The 19,367-nt window shown below is 47.9% G+C and overlaps 1 protein-coding gene across 3 annotated transcripts in view; it reads right to left on the bottom strand.

The window, feature by feature from the left end:
• The window catches only part of DGKG (diacylglycerol kinase, gamma 90kDa), a 154,428-nt gene that overhangs the window by 87,029 nt on the left and 48,032 nt on the right, over window positions 1–19,367 (bottom strand). For 2 of the 3 annotated variants that reach the window (XM_012640413.1, XM_012640425.1), the window contains 6 exons: window positions 17,817–17,876; window positions 15,268–15,347; window positions 14,081–14,155; window positions 11,652–11,737; window positions 7,102–7,191; window positions 5,777–5,937 (listed from right to left, as the gene is read on the bottom strand). In XM_012640413.1, coding sequence (XP_012495867.1) covers window positions 5,777–5,937; window positions 7,102–7,191; window positions 11,652–11,737; window positions 14,081–14,155; window positions 15,268–15,347; window positions 17,817–17,876 — 552 coding nt within the window. The remainder of the gene's footprint in view (window positions 1–5,776; window positions 5,938–7,101; window positions 7,192–11,651; window positions 11,738–14,080; window positions 14,156–15,267; window positions 15,348–17,816; window positions 17,877–19,367) is intronic. The other variant, XM_012640420.1, reaches the window with a different exon arrangement.

Genomic DNA, 19,367 nt, shown 5'->3' with positions numbered 1-19,367 from the left:
AGCCTGCATTTGAAAAGTGGGGAGGGCAAGTCAAGAAGACAGGCTAATCTTGTGGTTGGTGAACATCCCTAGCTGAAACAGTCTTGAAAGTCTAACAATTAAACTTTAGCTATTGGTTTATTTTTTAGTTTAAGACACAGTAAGAGTGGAAGTCTTGGTGAGGCGCCCAGTGGATGCATGCATGGAGGAGGGTGCAGATCCCAGGGAGGCCTCTGCCCCCACGGCCTGTGCAGCCTGCATTGTTTCTCTGGGAGGCAGAACTGCCTCCTAGGGGATGCCCACCTCCCTCTGTCTGAGCAAGTTTCAGCAAACACTCTCAAGATTCATGTGACATTTGTCAAATGCATCTCTAGTATTCAAGAAAATATTCCGTCTACTTGTGTTCCTTTGAAGCACTAATTTTTTTTCTGCCAGAAAACAAGAAAAAAAAAAAAAGGAAAGAAAAAAGGAATCCCATGTTGCTTGGCATGATTTGTACCTCATTACCCCCAATACTGCTGTGACTGGCTCCAAATTTTTTTATTTCTTCAAGATATATACACAGGCCTCCTCCTGCATAGTTCTGATTGTCCTTGCTTTTTCCATAACTAGGTTTTTGCAAAGCTTCTTATCACAAAGACCAGCCTTTACAATATTTTTAGATAAGCATGTGGTTCCTAACTTGACAATCCCTTGGCAAATACACGAAATAGCAAAGGCGAGTTGAACAGCCCCTTTGCTAGGTCTTGAAAAGGCAATGATGGTAAAGACTGACCATGTTTCTCTACCTGAGGATTAAAAAGAGAATCAGGATTCACCTTCACTCTCTTGAGTTTCTCTGTGTCAAGCAATGGCCTGGGCACATATTACAATCAGTAGTGACTTTATTTGAATTTTGGAAACTAGGACTACAACAGTTGAAACTCTTTCTTGGTGATAATTACACCAAGGGGAAGATGGGAATTGCAAACCCAGGGAAGTGATGATGGCATTTCTGACAGCTTCACTATCTGAGGTCATTTCTAGGAGGTGTGGGGTGAAAAGGAGATGATGGGAGGTGTGGATGTGGGACTACTCTTTCCAGAACTAAATCTCCAGACACATGGTTGGACAAAGAAATGTGGGCCCCTTTCAAATATAAGCAGCAGTCATTTGGACTTTGAGATATTGTAATGTCTAGGCCAGTGCTGTCCAATAGAAAGATAGTGTAAGCCACATATATAACTTAAAATTTTCCAGTAGCCAATAAAAATATAAAAAGAAATGATTAAATTAATTTTAATAATATATTTTAATTAAACCAGGATATCCCAAATATTATCATTATAACAGGCAATCAATAAAAATTATTGAAATATCTCAAATTCTTTTTTTCATACCACATTTTTAAAATTTTGTGTGCGTCTTACACCTACGGCGCATCTCAATTAGGACAAGCCCTGTTTCAAGTGCACAGTAGCCACATGCGGCTAATGGCTACCATATTGGATAATGCAGGTCTAAGTCGCTTTGGCAACCCATGGAGATAAAAAGATGGAAAGGAGACAGTAGGACAGAGTATTTGAAGTTCGGATTGTTCTGAAGATTATGGCAGAGTGGGCAATGGAAAAGAGCGTAGACCCCTTGTCCAAGTCATTCCTCAGTGAGTCCCATTGCCTAAGTACCTTCGTGGCCCTTACAGGTGACAGATAAGAACCTGGTACTGAGAGATGCCAAAAGTTTGCGGGGAAAATGATGTCTTGTTTGACAAATTCCCTAATGGATAGGAGGCTTATCACTGTGGAAAACTCGGCTGTTGATATTTAACGACAACCTGCAAAGTGGAAAATGGTCCGTGGGTCAGTGCGATGACTGTGGCCTCTCCTTGGCCCCTGGGCTCCCCAGCATCAGAAATAGATTTCATTGAATCAAGGGATTAACTGTTCACCCATCCTGTGAGGGCTCAGTGAAAGTAGAGCCCGCGGGGAGTTCAGAGTTACACATACCCCAGGAATTATTCTGTAGTCCCGAACTTCCTGTCACTGATACCTGGCCATCCTGACACTTCTGCTAATCCAAAAATAAAGAGCAGGGAGGAGCAGGCCAGAGAAGTCAGAGGAGGAAGTGGCGTTCTGAATGACTATGTTTAAACTTTCTTGCCAGCGGATGTGATCAGTTAAAAGGACTGATAAGGCCAACTATCCTAGCTCCTCGCTCGTGGGCAGCTGGCACGTGGAGGGATGCGGCAGCAATGAGGCCACGGTCGCTCCCTGGATGGGCCAGCAGACTCTGCTTATTTGTTTCTCCATCTGTTAAATGGGTTCTCTTGGCACTAAGGGGACCGAGTAAACTCATCAGAGCAAATTCTGACCCACCGTAGCAGGAGTCATTGTCATCATTTTATAAATGCAAGGCAGCAGACATTTGATATCAGCAAGACATTCCAGGTCCTTCAAAAGAGGCAAGGCTTTTGTAGGACTCTTTTTGCCAAAGGAGTTCAACTCCGTTTAATTGTCATCAGGAAGTAAAACTGGGTTGGTTTACATATCTACTTCTCCTCTTACAAAGTTTGGGAAGTCAAATAGGGAGCAAGACCTTCTGCAAATGTCAGCCCCAGACTCTGTTAGGGTTGCGTGTTGGTTACTTGTTTTCTCAAGAATTTCTCTTTCCAACTTTTAAAGAGCGAGCACACAAACCCTGCAAACGTTTTATTGAGAGAAGGCTAAGGGTACACCAATAAGATAAAAAAATATAGTCCTGCTTCTTCACTCTTCGGCAGGATAACATTAAACATGCCTAAGCTAAAGGTGTATGAAAAAAATAAAAGGAAGATAGTGTGAAGTTCTCATAATTTAAAAGATGAATAGATTAGATTATTATAAGTCAGCCCAGGGCAGATGAATACCTCGACTGATGAGAGTGATGGAGATTCTGTTTATATGTGTTTTCTTGAGGGACAATTAATTAGCTGACCCTCCTGCTTCCCGCCCTCCCTGCCCTCCTTCTTTCCTTTTTTCTGACGTATTTGATAGAATGAATTAAAACCATGATTCCTGCTCAGTCTTGGCTCTTGGGTTGAGGGCCTGGCTATTTAGTTGAGGGGAAGTTGTCTATTCCTTTTGGTGTGTTAAATCCGTTAAATCGACAAATTCTAAGAGAGCACCGTCTTACACAGGGCACTGTACAGAGGCAGACAGAGAAGTGTGGGGAAGCACATTGTTGCTGTCAGCCAGAGCTGAGTGTGTGAAGAAGGAAAGATGTGGGGCTGAAGGTTCTGAAGGCGGCTGTGGCTGCAACCTGCCGTCTGGAAGTTTCTGACAGCCCGGCCAGTCCTGCTGCCCAGCACTGGCTTCCAGCTGGTTTCTGATAGGGGCTAGTCCTCCCCTCCTTTCTAGCTTCCTCTCCAATTATTTCGGTTCTGGTTTCTGTGTCTGTGAAGAACCACTTCCTTTGACCATTCTTCTCTGCTCTGATGGGTTGTCTTCACTTACTGAGGACTTGGTCAGGACTATCTGCATCAGAATAATTTCAGGGCTTGTCAAAAATGCAAATTCCCAGACCTTGCCCAGACCTACTGAGTCAGAATATGAATCAGACTCTGCTGTGGGGGCAGAATTTGCATTTCTGATAAGGGGCGCTTGAGAGCTGTGGCATGCTAAATTTTGCGACCCCTCCCCCGCAAATGGTGTTGCGTTTGGCAGCGTGAAGATGGAGGGGGCTATGCAGAGGCCTCGCTGGGGTCCACAGCTCAGCTCTGGAGCTCAAGCTGATTCCAGGCTCCATGCTTACCAGCCTGGACTTGTTTCTGCATCTCTCTAAGCTTTGACTCCTTACAAAACACAAACAGATAATGACTGGAACTACCTATAGGGAAACTGCCTGGTGTGCAGTAGGTACTCAATAAATGTCAGCAAGTTATATTCTCATCACTACAGGAAAAAGACACAAGGTTTTTTAAAACTGTGATGATGGGAGGCCCACGCTCCCGAACCCGGACCTGTCAGTCATGTCTGAAGACTGCACGTGTTCCTGTGGGGGGACATAAGCTTGAGTGGCTGGTCCAAAAAGGAGTGGCGGGAACGTGTCTGCATGAGTCACTGCAGGGGGACCTAGAAGAGGTCTCCGGAAAGATGCCTCCCTGAGGCTGGAGATACAGGGGGATACATCAGATTGGGGCACAGGAACCCCTAACTTACCCCCAGTCCCCCAGCTCCATTCTTTCAGAACCTGATCATGAGCCCAGCAAGGCCTATGCCTCTCTCTTCTGTTTTAGTAATAGGAAAAGAAGACTGGATTAGGAGTCAGAAAATGAAGGCAAATCTTAATCTGAGTCTCTGTTTCCTCACTCGTAAAATAGAGATAATAATGCCCTTCAGTATAGTCATAAGGATCAAGAACATATTTGTAAATGCGGTAAACTTTAAGTCCTTCTGTAGATATAAGGTATTATTATTTTGAATCCTTTCTTCTTCCGTGGTTCTCTTTTTAGCCTTATTAAAAAAATAAAACCCTTTCCCTAAACCTGCTGTCCCCTCAAGCTACCTATCATTCCCCCCTCCCTTTGCTTTCTGTTTTTTTTAAATCTCTGAATGTTTCCAAAGAGGAACAGGCGAGGATGGTTGAGGAGGGTAGGTACCACGCAGCCTGGCCCCGGAGCGTTGGTCTGGAGGGATTCATACGCATGTGAAGCCGGCCGCATCATTCCAAAGACAGGCAAACAGAGACAAAAGAGCCTGGCTCCAGAGTAAGGCACAGCCATGCGCATCCTAGTTCTACCCCTTGTAAGTCAAATGTCCTGAAGCCTCCCCTGTAAAATGGGGAAGATGGGGCAATGAGACCTGCAGGATTGCTGTGAGGACTATTAGTAGAATATATAAAGCCTAGCACAGTGAAGGACACACAGTAGGTGCTCAGTAAATGCTAGTGTCTTTGTTGCACCCCTCCCTCCCAAATCCCAGCTCTATTTATGGAAACGATTGATCTCTCCCAACCCCCACCCACCTGTCCACAACAGCCCGGGAAGCAGCACCTACCCAATCCTCCTTGGGTCACAGCTGAGTTCGGTGAAACAAATTGAGCTGCACTAGATGGTGCTGGGGGCTGGGGGTTGAAAGAGGAGCATATGCTGTGTGTGTGTGTATATGTGTGTGTGTGTGTGTGTGTGTGTGTGTATGCACTGAGGGGCACAAGACAGGTACATTAAACCAATCCTTTCAATCTAATGCAGAGAGTGCACTGATGGAGTGAGCACAGGGCGTGGGAAGACAGGAGGGGCAGGGCATTCAGCAGAGGGGCCAGCTGGGAGGAGACGCCCCCAGAGGTTTAGGAAGCACTTGGAGTGTGTGGAATGGGGTGGAGGTGAGGGGAGAGAATAGGAGAGAAGGCAAGCTGAGTGCTCAGCCAGTCAAGGCAGCTTGGGACCACACAGTTCTCCCCAGAGGATCAGGATTCCTGATTCTGAAGCTCACGTGAGAGTTTCCTTCTGACCTCACCCCTGGGCTATTTCTTGGTGTTGTTTTTCTGTAACTGCTTCAAATTACCCAAAGGGTAAATATGTCTTTTGAAAAATGTTCAGTCTTTTCTTGTGTTAGTTAAAATTATAAGAGAGAGAATTTCCTCCATAATCCAGGGGTGGAGATGGAGTGGGTGCAATCAGGGGGTCCACAACCAGGCCAAATTCAAGGATGCTTGGATCCAAGTCAGGGCTGAAGGCAGTTAGGACAGGTAGAGAGTAGGGACCCAGAGGGGACAATGGAAGACAGGAACCCTTCCTGGGCATTTCTCCTCCATGCAGAAAGGCAATCCCTGACCAACTCACCACACCAATGGAGAAATAGTTGTTCATAATGCTGTATGGGACCTGGTCCCCGTTTTCCACCTCCTCTCTGGGGATGACTTCCAGATGCCAACGGTCCAGCATCACCAAGGGGCTCTGCTCAATGTCCTTCAGGATTTTTGTCAAGCTGCCCCCTTCGTAACCTGTGGATAGTGGCATTGCATTTGCCACCAGAAAAGAAAGGCCGCGTTGTTTGCTGATGCACAGGTAGCTGTCAGGGTAGGTGAGCCCATGGGCATCTGTGACCAGGGAACACACTAGTGTGTCTCTGGGCTGAAGACGCTTATGTTCTTGAGCCACAGACAAGGGGAGGACGATTGGGAGTAATTAGAAAGAGGCTACAGTGATTTGGAAGCTTGAGTAGCAGGGGGTGGGGAGAGGGTGCTGGCTAAAGGTGGCAGGCCTGTGTAGCTGAAGCAAGCCCTGGACAATTGGTGGGCTGGATGGCTGGGAAGCTCTGCATAGGAGGACAGCAGATCCTTCGAGGGCTGTGTCATGTGGGAGATGGGCAGTGTGGTAGACAGAATTTTAAGATGGCCCCTAGGGCTGCTCCTGCTCGCTCTGACCCTGCCCAGCAAGCATGACCCAATGCTGCCCTGCCTGGTCTTGAATCACTCTCTGAATTGATCAGCCATCTGGAGTCTCCGCTACTCTCTGGCTGCCAGACTAATCTGCCCGCTCCACATGTTGAGCTGAACTTCTCCACTCTCTGGAGCATGCCTAGCTCCACGGGGGCTGCTGCAGCTTGCAAAGTTCTCCTTAGTTCCTTCGAGTTGCCCTATAAGCTGGCTACACTCTGTGTTCCCCCTTAGGGTGATTTCAAAATGAAAGCCCATAGCCCTGGGGGCCTAGGATAATCTGGATGCTCCAAGCGACTCTAGGTAACTGGTGATGTGGCATTTGGGTCTGCATTCTGAGTCCTAACTCAGAAGAAGATCAGTAAGCTGGGGGAGGAGGAATTTCATATAGAAAACACCTAAGTGAGCCCCTACTTGGATGAGTGCTGGGGACAGGACAAACGAGACTCGATCTTTATCCAGAAGTTGACAATGTTCTGCGGGGGGGAGGCAGAACCAAGTGGCTGGTTTCAGGAAGACAGTAACTGTGGAGCCCAGAAGAGGCTCCTATTCCAGACTCAGCATGGAAGGAAGGGCAGAGAAAGGGTCACGGGTTAGATATGACTGCAGTGTTGAGTATTACTCTGTGAAATGTGATCCACACAAGGGTAAGTTCAGCCTGGCTCTGGGAGCATCTCTGTAAACTGGGATGCTTATCCCCAGGGTAGCGCCGCTAACTGGCAGACTCACCTCCTCCCCAGCGGAGACAACGGGCAAGGTCATTTCCTGTTCCAAGAGGCAGGACAGCCACTGGTGGATGCTTTGCCAAGTTGGCCTTATCTGTAACACATACAGAGGAACAGAGAACCGTATACCATGGGGATTACAGAATGTTCCAGTTATCTTTTTACACCTGGTCTGATTCTTGGACCCCTCCAAAGCAGTTTTGTTTAAATACCTCCTATAATGGGGATCACACTACCTCCTAAAGTCATCTATCCCATCTGCAGTGTGTTAACCACTATAAATTGAGCTAAATGTGTCACTTTGTATTTCACATGGAGCTAAATCTGTCTCCCTATAACTTGCACATGTTTATTCAAATTTCATCCTAATTCTGTCCTTTGGGGTGGCAGCATATACCCCAAAACATTAGTTCGTATGTTTTGAATCCTTAATGATAACCAGCACTTAGCCCATTTATCCCTCAGAGCAACCCTGTAGGGTATTATTCTTGTCCTAGTAGATGAAGAAAATGAGGTTCAAAGAGGGAAAGGAATTCCAGAACCAGGATCCAAAACCCAGATCTCTGTGGCCCCAAGTCCCTTCTCCTCCCTTCAGGGGCTAGGAAAGTGCATAGGTTAGTAAAACAGGTGGATCTAAGACACTAGGGAGTGGTGGGGCATTTGGAAAATTGAAGATGCTCGTTTAAAGCCATCCAAGTTTAAAAGTTTAAAAGCTAACATTGGTTAAACAAGCAAAACCCCTAGGAGTTATTTGGCACCCACATACCAGTTTGTCACTTCCACCACCTCCTAGAATTGCCAATACACAGATTCCTAATCTTTTCTCCCCTGATGGTTGTGGAGCATGTTTTCATCTGGCTACAGCAGCATGTGGTCTGGGCTGGAAAGCTGAAGAGGTAGGCACAGCGGGTGCCATTTACATAAGACCCCAGCGTGCGGATGCCCCAATGTGTACAGTGTGCTCGGGGAGAAGTGTGGCTCAGCAGGTGAGGCTCAAGCTAGGGCTGCCCCCGTGAAGTGGGAGCTCATGGGTCCTCCAGGTTGTCTGACCTGTGCCTGAAGTGGCTGAGCTCAGATAAGACGCAGGGCTGAGATTACTCCCGGAAGGGCTGAGATGGACAGTGGAGCAGTGCAATGGATGCCATCATTGATCCCAGATCAGATGATTCGAGTTATGCCTCCCTGCCTTTGCACATGCTGCTCCCTTTGCCTGGAAGGCTCTTGTTTCCTAGGTCTGCACCTTCCTCTGCGGTCCCACCTCAGCAGGTCAACCATCCCCACAACGTTGAGGCCGGACTCCTGGAGGCCATCCTAGCTTCTTCCCTCTCCCTCACCCATCCACACACACATCGCTAAGTGCTGTCTCCTAATAGATCCAGGCAGTCTCTTCTCTCCATCCCCATGGTGACGCCTGAGTGTGGGTATGATTCCTTCCCACTGGTATTGCTGCAAGAGCCTCCTTTCTGCTCTCTCTGCCTCCAGTTCCACCCTCCTCGTGTGCCTTCCACACTTCCGCCCAGGAGGGGCAATCTGTGGGCCGCAGCTCCCTCACGTTAGCCCACTGCTTTCTCGTCTGTGTGGCTCCCTGTGACCCTGTAACCTGCCATGCTAGGCCTCAGGACCCACGCTCTGCCTGTCTCCCTAGCCCATCCTCCTGCATGTCCTGCTCCCTTGCAAGTGCTTTCACTTCCTTCAATCACAGAGGTCTCTCTTGCTCAGCTCAGAAGCTGCCTCTGGGAGGCCCTCCCTGGTTGCCATGGTCTGGACCTGGAGCCTCTTCAGAATGTTTCCTTAGCACCAGAAATGACCTCCTCACACTCTCTTGCAATTGTCTACTTGTTTGTTCCGTAAGCTCCCGGAGGAGCTGGGTCTCATCCCCACAGCATCCCTCCCAGCCCCAACACCGACTGAAGCTACTGCCTGCTAGATGTGGTGCCAGATGCTGCAGCTCTGACAGCGAGCAAAACAGCCAAGGCTCATGCTCTCATGGTGCTTACAGCCCAGTGGGAGAGACAGATATTAATGAGGTCTTCATAGGGAGAATGCACCATTTCACATTCCCGTTGGAAAGGAGAGGAGAACGGTTGTATAATAAGGTGACTAAGGCCAGCGGGTATGTCAGGGGTGGCCCCTGAGGAAGCCACACTTCAGCTGAGATCTGGAATGGAAGCCGACCAAGCAAAGGCTGGGGCAACATTCTTGATGGCAGGAGCAACTTGTGCAAAGGCCCTGTGGTGGGAGGGAGACTGGTGTGCCCAAGGGTCAGAGAGGGCAGGAGTCTAGAAGGAGAGGGATGGAGGTATGGAATATGACTGGAAGGGTGGGCAGTGGCTGGCTGCCCAGGGCCCTATAGATCACCTGAAGGGCTTTTGTCTTTATCCTAATACTGGGAAGCCATTGATGTGTTTTCTCCACATCATGAAGCCACTGACATTCAGGAAAAACTGCTCTGGCTGCAAGGGAAAAACAGATCAGAGAGGGGACCACAGTGTGGCGCTGGAGAGCAGTGAACAAGGGCTCACATGGTTGTGGAACGAATGAATGAATGAACACATTATGCGGTTATTCTTTTTACCTCTGCTTTTTTTCTTTGGGCCACTAACCTGTGAAAAAACCTAACATTTCTTCCGCCTCACGGCATCTTCTTTCTTTCTGTTTTGAGCAGCTTCTATCACCTGTGTCCTCTGCAGATGAATTTGATAAAACTTATCACCAGAGTCTACTTTGTCCCTCCCGACAGAGAGGGAGCCATGCAAGTAGCCCAACACTGCAGCCCTCCACCCTCTGCGGATCGGCTGTTCCTTCCTTGGATCTGGAGGACTCCTCCCTCCTCCCCCAACTCCAGAGCCTGAGGTGACAGGAGAGTGTGGGTGGCTGCTTGGCAGGGCTGTGTCCATGGCAACCAAAGCGCCTGGGGGTGGGGGAGCAGAGGGTGGCAGGTGTGCAGCCTTCTCACCCCTCCAGGTGGTCTCCTCACAACCCCTGCAGGCCCAGCTATCCTGCCCCAGTCAGGGTCTAGTCCTGGCCCATCCTTGACTCCTCCCTTCCTCTCACCTCCCACACCCAGTCTGTCGGCAAGTCCTGCTCCCTCCGCCTCTCAAAGATGTCCAGAGGCTGGCCACTTTTCACCACCCCTCTGTTTCCACTCTGGTCTGAGCCTGGTCATCTCTCCCTTGGATGCTGCAGTGGCCTCCTAGCTGGTCTCCCGCTCCTGCCCTTTTTTCTTAACCTGTCATGTCCCTGCTTTGCTCAGAACCATCCAATGTCTTGGGGCTCTCCCCATATAAAAGCCATATTCCATATAGTGTCCTCTATGTCCCAGTGACTTGGCCCTTCATCACCTCTGCTTCATGCCCCATAACTCTCCTCACATCTGCTCTGCACCGGCCACGCTGGCCTGCCTTCAATAGCCCGGCCTGCTCCCAGCTCAGGGCCTCTGTCCTTGCTGTTCCTTCTACAGGGACTGCTCTTCCTCAGGCAGCCACAGGGCTCACCCCTCCTCCAGGTCTCCATGCAAATGTCATCTTCCCTGTGAGGTCTTCCCTGGACACCCCCACCCTGAGCCCTTTACCCCTTCCCTGCTATATTTTTATCACCTTCCGACATATCATATGTTTCACTTATTTCATTGTTTATTGCCTGTCTCTTCCCTCTAGAAGGTAAGCTCTAGGGAAGCAAATTTTTGTGTTTGTTCATTGCTGTGTCTTCAGTGCCTTGAGGAGAGCTGGGCACACACAGGTGCACAGGCAGCGTCTGTGGAATGCAGGATGGGAAGAGCGAAGCAGCCCAGGGCTCGTTGCTCTGAGCTCAGTCTCTGACTTTGATGACTGCCCTGCCCAGTGCTTCCCTTGCCTGCTTTCCTGGTCTTGTGTTCCACGTCGCAGTGTTCATCTGGGTTCTCTAGGGTTAGATCTTCAGTACGTCCCCATCCCAGAATTGCACAGTCAGTGTCCATCACTTACTGGGGCCGATGTGTCCAGGGATCTGCAGATCCAGGCAGAGCTGGGCTAGAATTCAGGCCTCCAGATTCCCAGCCTGGGCCCTCCCTGCTGCCCTTTTTATTTAAGTGTATCGGACCCAGCCCAGTGTGGCCCTCTTTGCTTGCACTGATCTGCACTTTCCGGATGGGCTTTCTGGACTGAGGCTCTAGGTGTTCATCTCAAGGTGATTTGCCCCAGGCTATGCATCTATGCTGCCATCTCTGACTTTGACCCACCACGGATCTGCCTGGAGTCCCAGTCCTATCCCTACCACCCCCACCTCCTACCAAATCTGGTCTGTCCTGCCACTGCCCAAACTCCAGCCATGACAGATATGTTTCTGAGGCAAGGCCTGAAGCCAAACTGTTATCTCTGTATCTGTGGGAATCTTTCCATTGTCTTATTTCTTCATTTTTTTTCCCACCCAAAGCAGATATTTAGGCGAGCATTGGTCCAAGGGTGGATACAAGGATGAACAAGACGTGGCTCCACTCCTCTTTTTTTATTGCCTTCTGCTGACTTTAAATATACTTACTATAAATAAACAGTAAAGGCCCTCCCAGCCCATGCTTACCAATGCAATCCAAAATCCAGCCAACTGTCCCATCTCCTCCGCAGGCTAAAACACGGAAGTCTGGAGTATCACGGAAAAAGTTCAATCTGGGAAGGAGAAGAAAGGCTAAAATGGGCCTGTTGACTAGGGTGTGGCTGACATTTGATCCTTGTTGAGTCAGAGTCTCCCCCGTTCCCTAAAGGGACGTTAAGACGTTGATTCCTTTTGGGGTCGAAAGGGTCTCTTAACATTCCGAAATCGGAACTTAGGCTGCGGTGCCATTGAAGATGGAGGAAAATCCCAGGCGGCTCCTTGTATACGGAGACTCTGACTCAGCATTCAACACAAACAGAAAACGGTTTTCTAGAAACTCTCTGCTAGTTGTGCAGAGGGATCCAGAGTTTGTGACCCTTTAAGCTGAAGGTCAGTACTTAACCTTTAGAGCAGGGCTCTTCACCTGAGGCCCATCAACCTCCCAGGGGTCTGTGGATTCAGAGGGCCATGAACTTGGAGGAGAAAACATTACATTCTTATTTCTCTAAGCTCTAACTGAAATTTAGCATTTCCTTCAATTACGAATGTAGGCAACAAATCACAGAGATACTAATGAGACCTGTGACTTTGTCGGCAGTCAGTATTGCAACTGTGTTAGTGTTTTACTACAGCATGGCAGATCTTGTTTCTGCTCCTCACTGCTTAGCATTTACAGTAGTTATTAGACCTGCTTTGGGATCTTGTTATTTAATGTGCTGGTAAAGCACAACTATTCCCATATCACAGATTTGTTTTTTAATGTCTTAATAACTGTTTTTCAATATAAGTAGTATTCCTGGTTATCCTATATTATTTCATTTTATGCATTAAGAAATATTATTCCACGAAGGGGTCTAATAGGCTTTACAGACTGCCAAAGGGTTTCCTGGCTGACATTTGATGCTTGGTGAGTCAGAGCCTCTGCTTTAGAACGAATGTAACCTGCGGACACCTGGGGGTGGGACTTGGGAAGCTGAAGGTCAGTACTTCCCCTTTGCTCAGCCTGGTGGTCTGAGAAGACCCCTGGGGTTCTCGGAGTCACAGATGCACGTGTAGGAAAATTAACATTCCTTCTCTTCCACTGCTCATACAGAACTCTGCTCTCCTACGGGATGTGAATTCCCCAGGAGGCTCCCTTTGCTAGACAGCCATCTGATCACAGAGTGACATGCACATCAGAGACACCCAGGGCACATCAGGCCTGGAAGTAGACACCTGCCTTGTCATCCAGAGTGAAAACAATTTAGAATGGATGTGGTTAAGCTAGAGGACTGTATTCGAGTATTGTGAGTGGGCTTTAAAGGTGCCTGTGGGTGGCTGCTTGGTCACAGGCTGTGCTACACAGCAGCAAATTGCAGTCACCGCGACTGTGATGGCAACCGCAGCAGGACAGGTGGGCTCTGTTCTGAAATTAGTTTTACAAGTAAATCATGGCAAGAGTCCTGAATTTGCACTCACGTTTCTTTCTCCTTTGAACTGGATCTTGTACTATCACTGCCATAAATAACAGTTTTGTGTCAGACATCCAAAGATGGGGTCAAATTCCCTTTTTCCCAGAAGGGCTGGTCCTTACTCAGCCCTTCTGAGGGGTCTTGCTCAACCCGGAGTAGAAATTCCGGCTAGGAGGTTAGGTAAAGCGGCCTTGTGCTGGGAAATCGCAGCCCAGCCTGTGCAGAGACAGCCCCGGGGCCGGCACTGGCCAGCAGATGGCTCTAGTGCGCCGGCTCTGGCTGGGAGGAAGCCAGCCTTCCCAGCCTTCCAGCCACGTGCTGGAGGGGCCTGGATTACAGGGACCCGCAGCTCACCACGTTAGCCGCCGGCACGGGCACCGGCTCCTCCCAGCGGACCCCTGGGCAGTGAAATCGCCAACAGGCAAGTGGCAGGAGGAGAAGGGCTGGGAGGAGCATAACAACCTCAAAATTGGAGAATCCAGAAAAGAAAAGCGATTCTCCCGAATAACCAATTGTCTTGATCCTAAAATGTCCCCACAGCAGAATACACGGCAGAACTCTGAGTCACTGCACAGATTTCCAAACTGCTGACTGACAAGTGATAAGAAAACTCTTTCTCCTTCCTGATGATTCAGTAGGACGATACCAGCTAACGCAGCCTTGCAAATAAGTTAAAATAATTTACCAGCCTGCTCTTCCTGTCGATGAAACCAATGGTATGTGCAGTTTTCCCCTCTTACAAAATCAACGACTTTTTCTGGGATCAGGTCTAAGAGGGCCATAGTGGGTGTCCCAGGTATGTCCAGGAGTAAGAGTAGGATGTGAGAAAAAGAAGAGAAAAGGGGGCAAATGGCAGGAAGGACAAGTCGAGAGATGAAAGATGAAAAAGGTGCTGAAAGAAGAGTATCTTCATTAGAGATTAAAAGGGTGCGGGGAAATAAGGGGTAACGATCGTTATCTTCATACCCTGGAGTAGGCCCCCCGTTGTCCAGGCTGAAAACTTGTTTGGGGTTGAGCAGATAGTGGAATTTCCGAAGAATTCTATGGGGAAAAAAAGAAAAGGAGGGAGAGAGAGACAGACAGACAGACAGAGAGGGAAAATGTCATCGTGGGAAGTCACATTAGGGCAAACACCTCTTTAAGATCCATTTAAACTTGAGAAAGGAGGATGATGCACGAAGACCCTGGCATCATCCATGTTGTGTCCCCCTGGTTCAAGGTTGTGCCACCATTCAAGGCTCTACCCTCTAACCCCAGGAGCATCGCCTCTTACGGAGAGGACAGGGCAGAGAAATCTAGAGGACAGACCTTTCATTCCAAAGCTTTTTCCTCCACAGAAACCTTCCAAATGTTCTGTATGGTCTAGGCAGGGTGATTCTGCCCTTTGTGGACGGTGTGGAGGCATCAAAGCACCCTAGAGAGAGGCCCCCCTGCAGACCCAGGAGGAGGAGGAAATGCAGGAGGTGGGGGTGGGGCAGGGAGGGCTGAGAGGCAGTGGCCACAAGGAGGCTTGGTTTCCAGCCTCCAGCTTTCGACTAATCAGGTTAGTTGGGGAGCCATGTCCTGCCCTTGGGGTGGGGCTCCTCACAGTTCTTGCTTTAACCCTACTAATCATTATTTTTTTAGCCTGGATTCCAGATCACTGTGCCAAGTGTTCATCGCCCCAGAACTAAACACTCCTGGGCTGGGGACAGAAGCTGCCGTACCCCTTCTCCCTCTCCCCTCCCACCCTGTTTAGCAGTCTCCCGCTACCAGCAAACGAATGAGGTGGATGCCCTGCCTTTGCAGGGGTGGGTGTGGCCAGGAGGTCCTCATGAGTGGGCCCCGCCACATCTCCAAGAAAAGACTTGGGAAGCTGGGAGGGAACAGGCATCTCAGAACTTGGTTTGACCCTGGGAGCTTTAATGATGACTCAAGTGGCAGGCCCATGTCTATTCTCATCCTCAGAATAACCCTGTGAGAGGAGGAATTATTATTAATTTTATCCCCATTTTGCAGAGGAGGAAACGGAGGACCAGGGACATGAAGTCACTTGGGCTAAGTACTAAAGCGGCAGGTGGCAGTGCTGGGGTTGAGTGTGCCTGTCACCACAGCCTGCTCTGTTATGGTTGAGGGGAGGAAGGGCCCAAATCTTGAAAGAGAAGAGAGCATACCTTTCTCCTTGTCTCCCTCCACTCTTGGGGTTCACCAAGACCAGCAGAGGGTGGGTACCCGGGGTGGGGATGATCTTATACTTAAAAGGTAAAAGAAAAAGAAGTTAGCTCGGATTCATTCAGCAGGAGGGATGAGATGGGAGTTGATGCCAAGACAGCTTTAGAGAGGTGATGGGGATGGTCCCAGGCATGCAGGAGAGGAGGTTAGGCTGGCAGGTCTTTGTCCACTGGCTGAGATTTCTGACGGACTAAGCAGCTAAGTGTCTCTAGCTTGAGTGGCCTTTAGGTAGTGCCAATGGCAATGAGAATTTGAGGTTGGGGTCAGAGATGGGACAATGCTGTTGTAGCTTCAAGTCATTCAACAACGGTGTGGCATTGTGCCCACAGCACAAGATTACATTTTGTGAGAGACACAACTGAATACCATGTTAGGAGGTATGGCCATCTGGTCATGCACATAAATAAAATAACACTCATAGAGTGAACCATCACTTCCACTCTGACACCTTCTGAGTGCACATTTCCAGCCCCAATTTTCCTCCTGAGCCCTGGTCCCACATTGCTCACAGCCCACTGAGTACCTTCAACTGGAAGGCTCGCCATCAGTACGAACTCAACATGCCTCAAGCCTGACCCATCTTCCCTCCCCAGAGCACTCCTCCTCTCTCCTGGCATGCTGTTTCTGTCAAAGGTGCTATTATTCATTCAGTCATCCAGGGAAGATCCTGGCCTGCCGAGCCTTTCCCTGGAATGTCCCTTTATCTCTGGCAGCCGTCACAGTCTCATGCTGCTCAGGCCTTTCTTAGCTCAGGTAAGTCTTATCTGCTGCCCCCATGCAATTTCTTCCCAGGATATCAGGTCAGCCACGCCACTCCTGCTTAAAAATGTTTAATGACACCTCATTGCCCAGAGGATAAAATCCAAATCTCCTAACCTGGCAACCAAGGCCTTTTCAGTCCAGCCCCATTCTGTTGCTACTTCCTAATTCTTCCTAACCTCAGCTGCAGGTCCAGCCAAGCCCTGCCCTTGCTCTTCTAGTGAACGAGTCTCCTGCATTCCTACCATGTGTCTGCTCATGCTGGTTTCTCTTGCTGCATGCCTTGAGAGGCCCACTTCCTTCTTTGTAACCTCTTAAAAAACGTCTTATCTTCAAGGTCCAATTCAAGAGCCTCCTCCCCTATGAAGTTTCCCATGGTCACTGCAACTAAAACTATTGCACTTAATATATGTATTATCTTCTGGAGTTTCTTTTCTTGTTTATTTGTATTAATATTTGTTTTTTACTTTGTTAGGTAAATGTCTCGAGACATCAACTGGATTTTAAATGCACCAGGAGCAGGATGGGAGTGTGTGTATAACCCTCCTACCAAGGACCCCATAGCACCAGATGCAGGAGTGGATGCTCAATGAATATTTCTGGATTCAGTTGAAGGACACTGATGCAGAGATGCAGCTCTGCTCCATGCTCACTATCTAATGCCTGCTTTTCCAGATCTCAAACTAGAGATCCAGAAAACACAGTGCCATGTTGTTTGAAAAGGACAGAAGAATTCTTCATGATTTAAAAAAATTCTCTCAACTGCCTAGCCCAGGGTGACTGTTCATGTGACACCCAAAAGTATCTTGGAGGCTGAGGAATAATCCCTCACCTCTGGGAATGATGTTCAAAACATTTAACAACCAACCTGTAAGCATGGGCACCGCCCAGTCGGAACAGATGCAGGACAAGCAGATGGATGCCTGCTGTAAACAGCTGGCATGCCTGCGTCAGGGCGCGCACGTGTGTGTGTGTCCACCTGACTTTCTGCACTTCTGGGTGTCTAGAGCCTTCTCACATATTGAGTTTCTCCCATCATCAGACCTGATGTTTTAATTTTTAATACACGCTAATCTGCATGTTCTTATTCAGTCTTGCAGCACCTCTGGAAGGTGGGCAGTGCAGGAATCGCTACAGTCCCCTTGCGAACAAGGAAACTTAGGCTCGGGGGCAGATGAGGAGGCCCTGGTTTCCTCTTCCCTTTTCTAGTACTCTTTGTACCTCATCAGGCTGCCTCTCCTGCATTCCTTGGAATTCTGTGTAAGGCACAAAAAAAGATGTTCATTGGCGAATCCAAGTAAAAATGAGTTCTTAAATATATACACACATAGGGATTAAGAACTTTTGGATCTGGTTAGCTTCATTTTAGCAGATCATGTTCTGGAGACAGCTTGGCAATCTTGGAGAGCCCATTGTCTATTTTTAGGCCACCTTTTTGTTATTATTTAAGAGGTTTGCATATTAAAGTTTTATGTAACTTGTTCCTAAAAAGGTGATCAAGTCGATTAGACCAGCAGTGGGACCAGCCAGTCTCTCCTCTCACCACTTGCTGACAATGTGGTGGTCAAAGGTAACTCCAGAGGCCAGAAGTAAACTGTCTTCCTGTGTGAGATAATTGGTCAGATGAGAAAGCACATGCTGAGATACATTTCTCCAGAACCCAAACCCCGTCCTCCCTGCCACAGCCTTGGAACGACTTAGAAAGAGCTGGGACTCGGCATCATGGCGGTACCTGCATTACAAGCTCGCCCTTGGCTGGCACGCTGCCGTCGGACTTCCCACTTTGCTTGTCCTGTGAAAAGAGACCAAAGACAAGCATCTTTTGGTGGGGGGAAGCCTCAAATAAAGAAAGAGAGCAGATCAAAAATAAATGGCTGATAGAAAGAAAGAGATCAGAAAGTCAGTACAGTGTGGAGAGTTTTTTTTCAAGGTGGGGCTATGGACCTAAAAACAAACATGCAGAACTATGAGTTTTTCTAGGACTCTCCAAGCCTCTGTCATCACTTGCTCTGACTTTAACTTTGCGATACTGGCAAGGGACATGAGAGGAGGGGTGCCAAAATTGCTAGAATTTTAGTTTGTTGATTTAGAAGCTTGAGCTCTGAGAAGCAAGTTCTTAGACTTGGCTTCTCTGCTCAGCAGTATCTAATGATGTGATATTAAGTCATTTTTCCTGGTTTTGTTTTTCCTATTTTTTTTCAATGTTTGTTATTTATTTTATTGAGGGTTATCTCACATATAGCAAAATCTCAAATCTAAATTGCACAGCTTGTTGAATTTTGTGTACGTATATGCCCTTGTAACTACTATCTCTTCAAGCATAACTCTGTTATGACTCCTGATACTGTACTGGTTTTGCCTGGCTTTTGAACTTCATACAAATAGAATCATAGAGCATATCTTCTTTTGAGTCTAGCTTCTTTTGTTCACTATTATGTTTTTGAGATTCTCCATGTTTTTACATCTATGCATAGTTCTTTTCCATTGCAATGTAGTTTTCTAGTATATGAATACCACATGCCTATATGCCTCAATTTATTTATCTAGTCTCCTGTTAATGGTTATTTAGCTTGTTTCCAGTTTTTGACTGTTAGGAATAAAGTAGGATATGAACATTCTTGTACATGTCTTTTGGTGGAATTAATGCTCATATTTCTCATAGATACACAGGAGGAGAATTGATGGGTTATAAAGTTTGTATATTTCCAATTTAGTAGATACTGCCAAATGGTTTGCCGAAGTGGTGGTTTTTCTTAGTTTTTTTTTTTAATTTTAATTTTTTTTTTTTTGAGACAGAGTCTCACTTTGTTGCCCGGGCTAGAGTGCCGCGGCGTCAGCCTAGCTCACAGCAACCTCAAACTCCTGGGCTCAAGCGATCCTTCTGCCTCACCCTCCCAAGTAGCTGGGACTACAGGCATGCGCCACCATGCCCGGCTAAATTTTTCTATATATTTTTAGCTGTCCAAGTAATTTCTTTGTATTTTTTTAGTAGAAATGGGATCTCGCTCTTGCTCAGGTTGGTCTCGAACTCCTGAGCTCAAGCGATCCACCCGCCTTGGCCTCCCAGAGTGCTGGGATTACAGGCGTGAGCCACCACGCCCGGCCTTTCTTAGGTTTTTAATGAGAAAGAAGTAGCTGGTCAATCAAGGATGAGATGTGAGGAATCAGCGGGACTTTGCAACATTTTTAAGATGGGAAGAGCGCAAAGTTAAAAAGTGTTTGGTGCTCATTTAAAAGAGGAGTCTTCAACATAGGCAGATATGTTTCAGGTGGGGAGAAAAGG

This window comes from Propithecus coquereli, unplaced genomic scaffold (genome assembly GCF_000956105.1).
Source record: "Propithecus coquereli isolate 6110/MARCELLA unplaced genomic scaffold, Pcoq_1.0 Scaffold10, whole genome shotgun sequence".
Taxonomy (NCBI): domain Eukaryota; kingdom Metazoa; phylum Chordata; class Mammalia; order Primates; family Indriidae; genus Propithecus; species Propithecus coquereli.
Note: the sequence above shows the minus strand (reverse complement) of the source record. Positions and strands in the feature narration are given on the sequence as shown.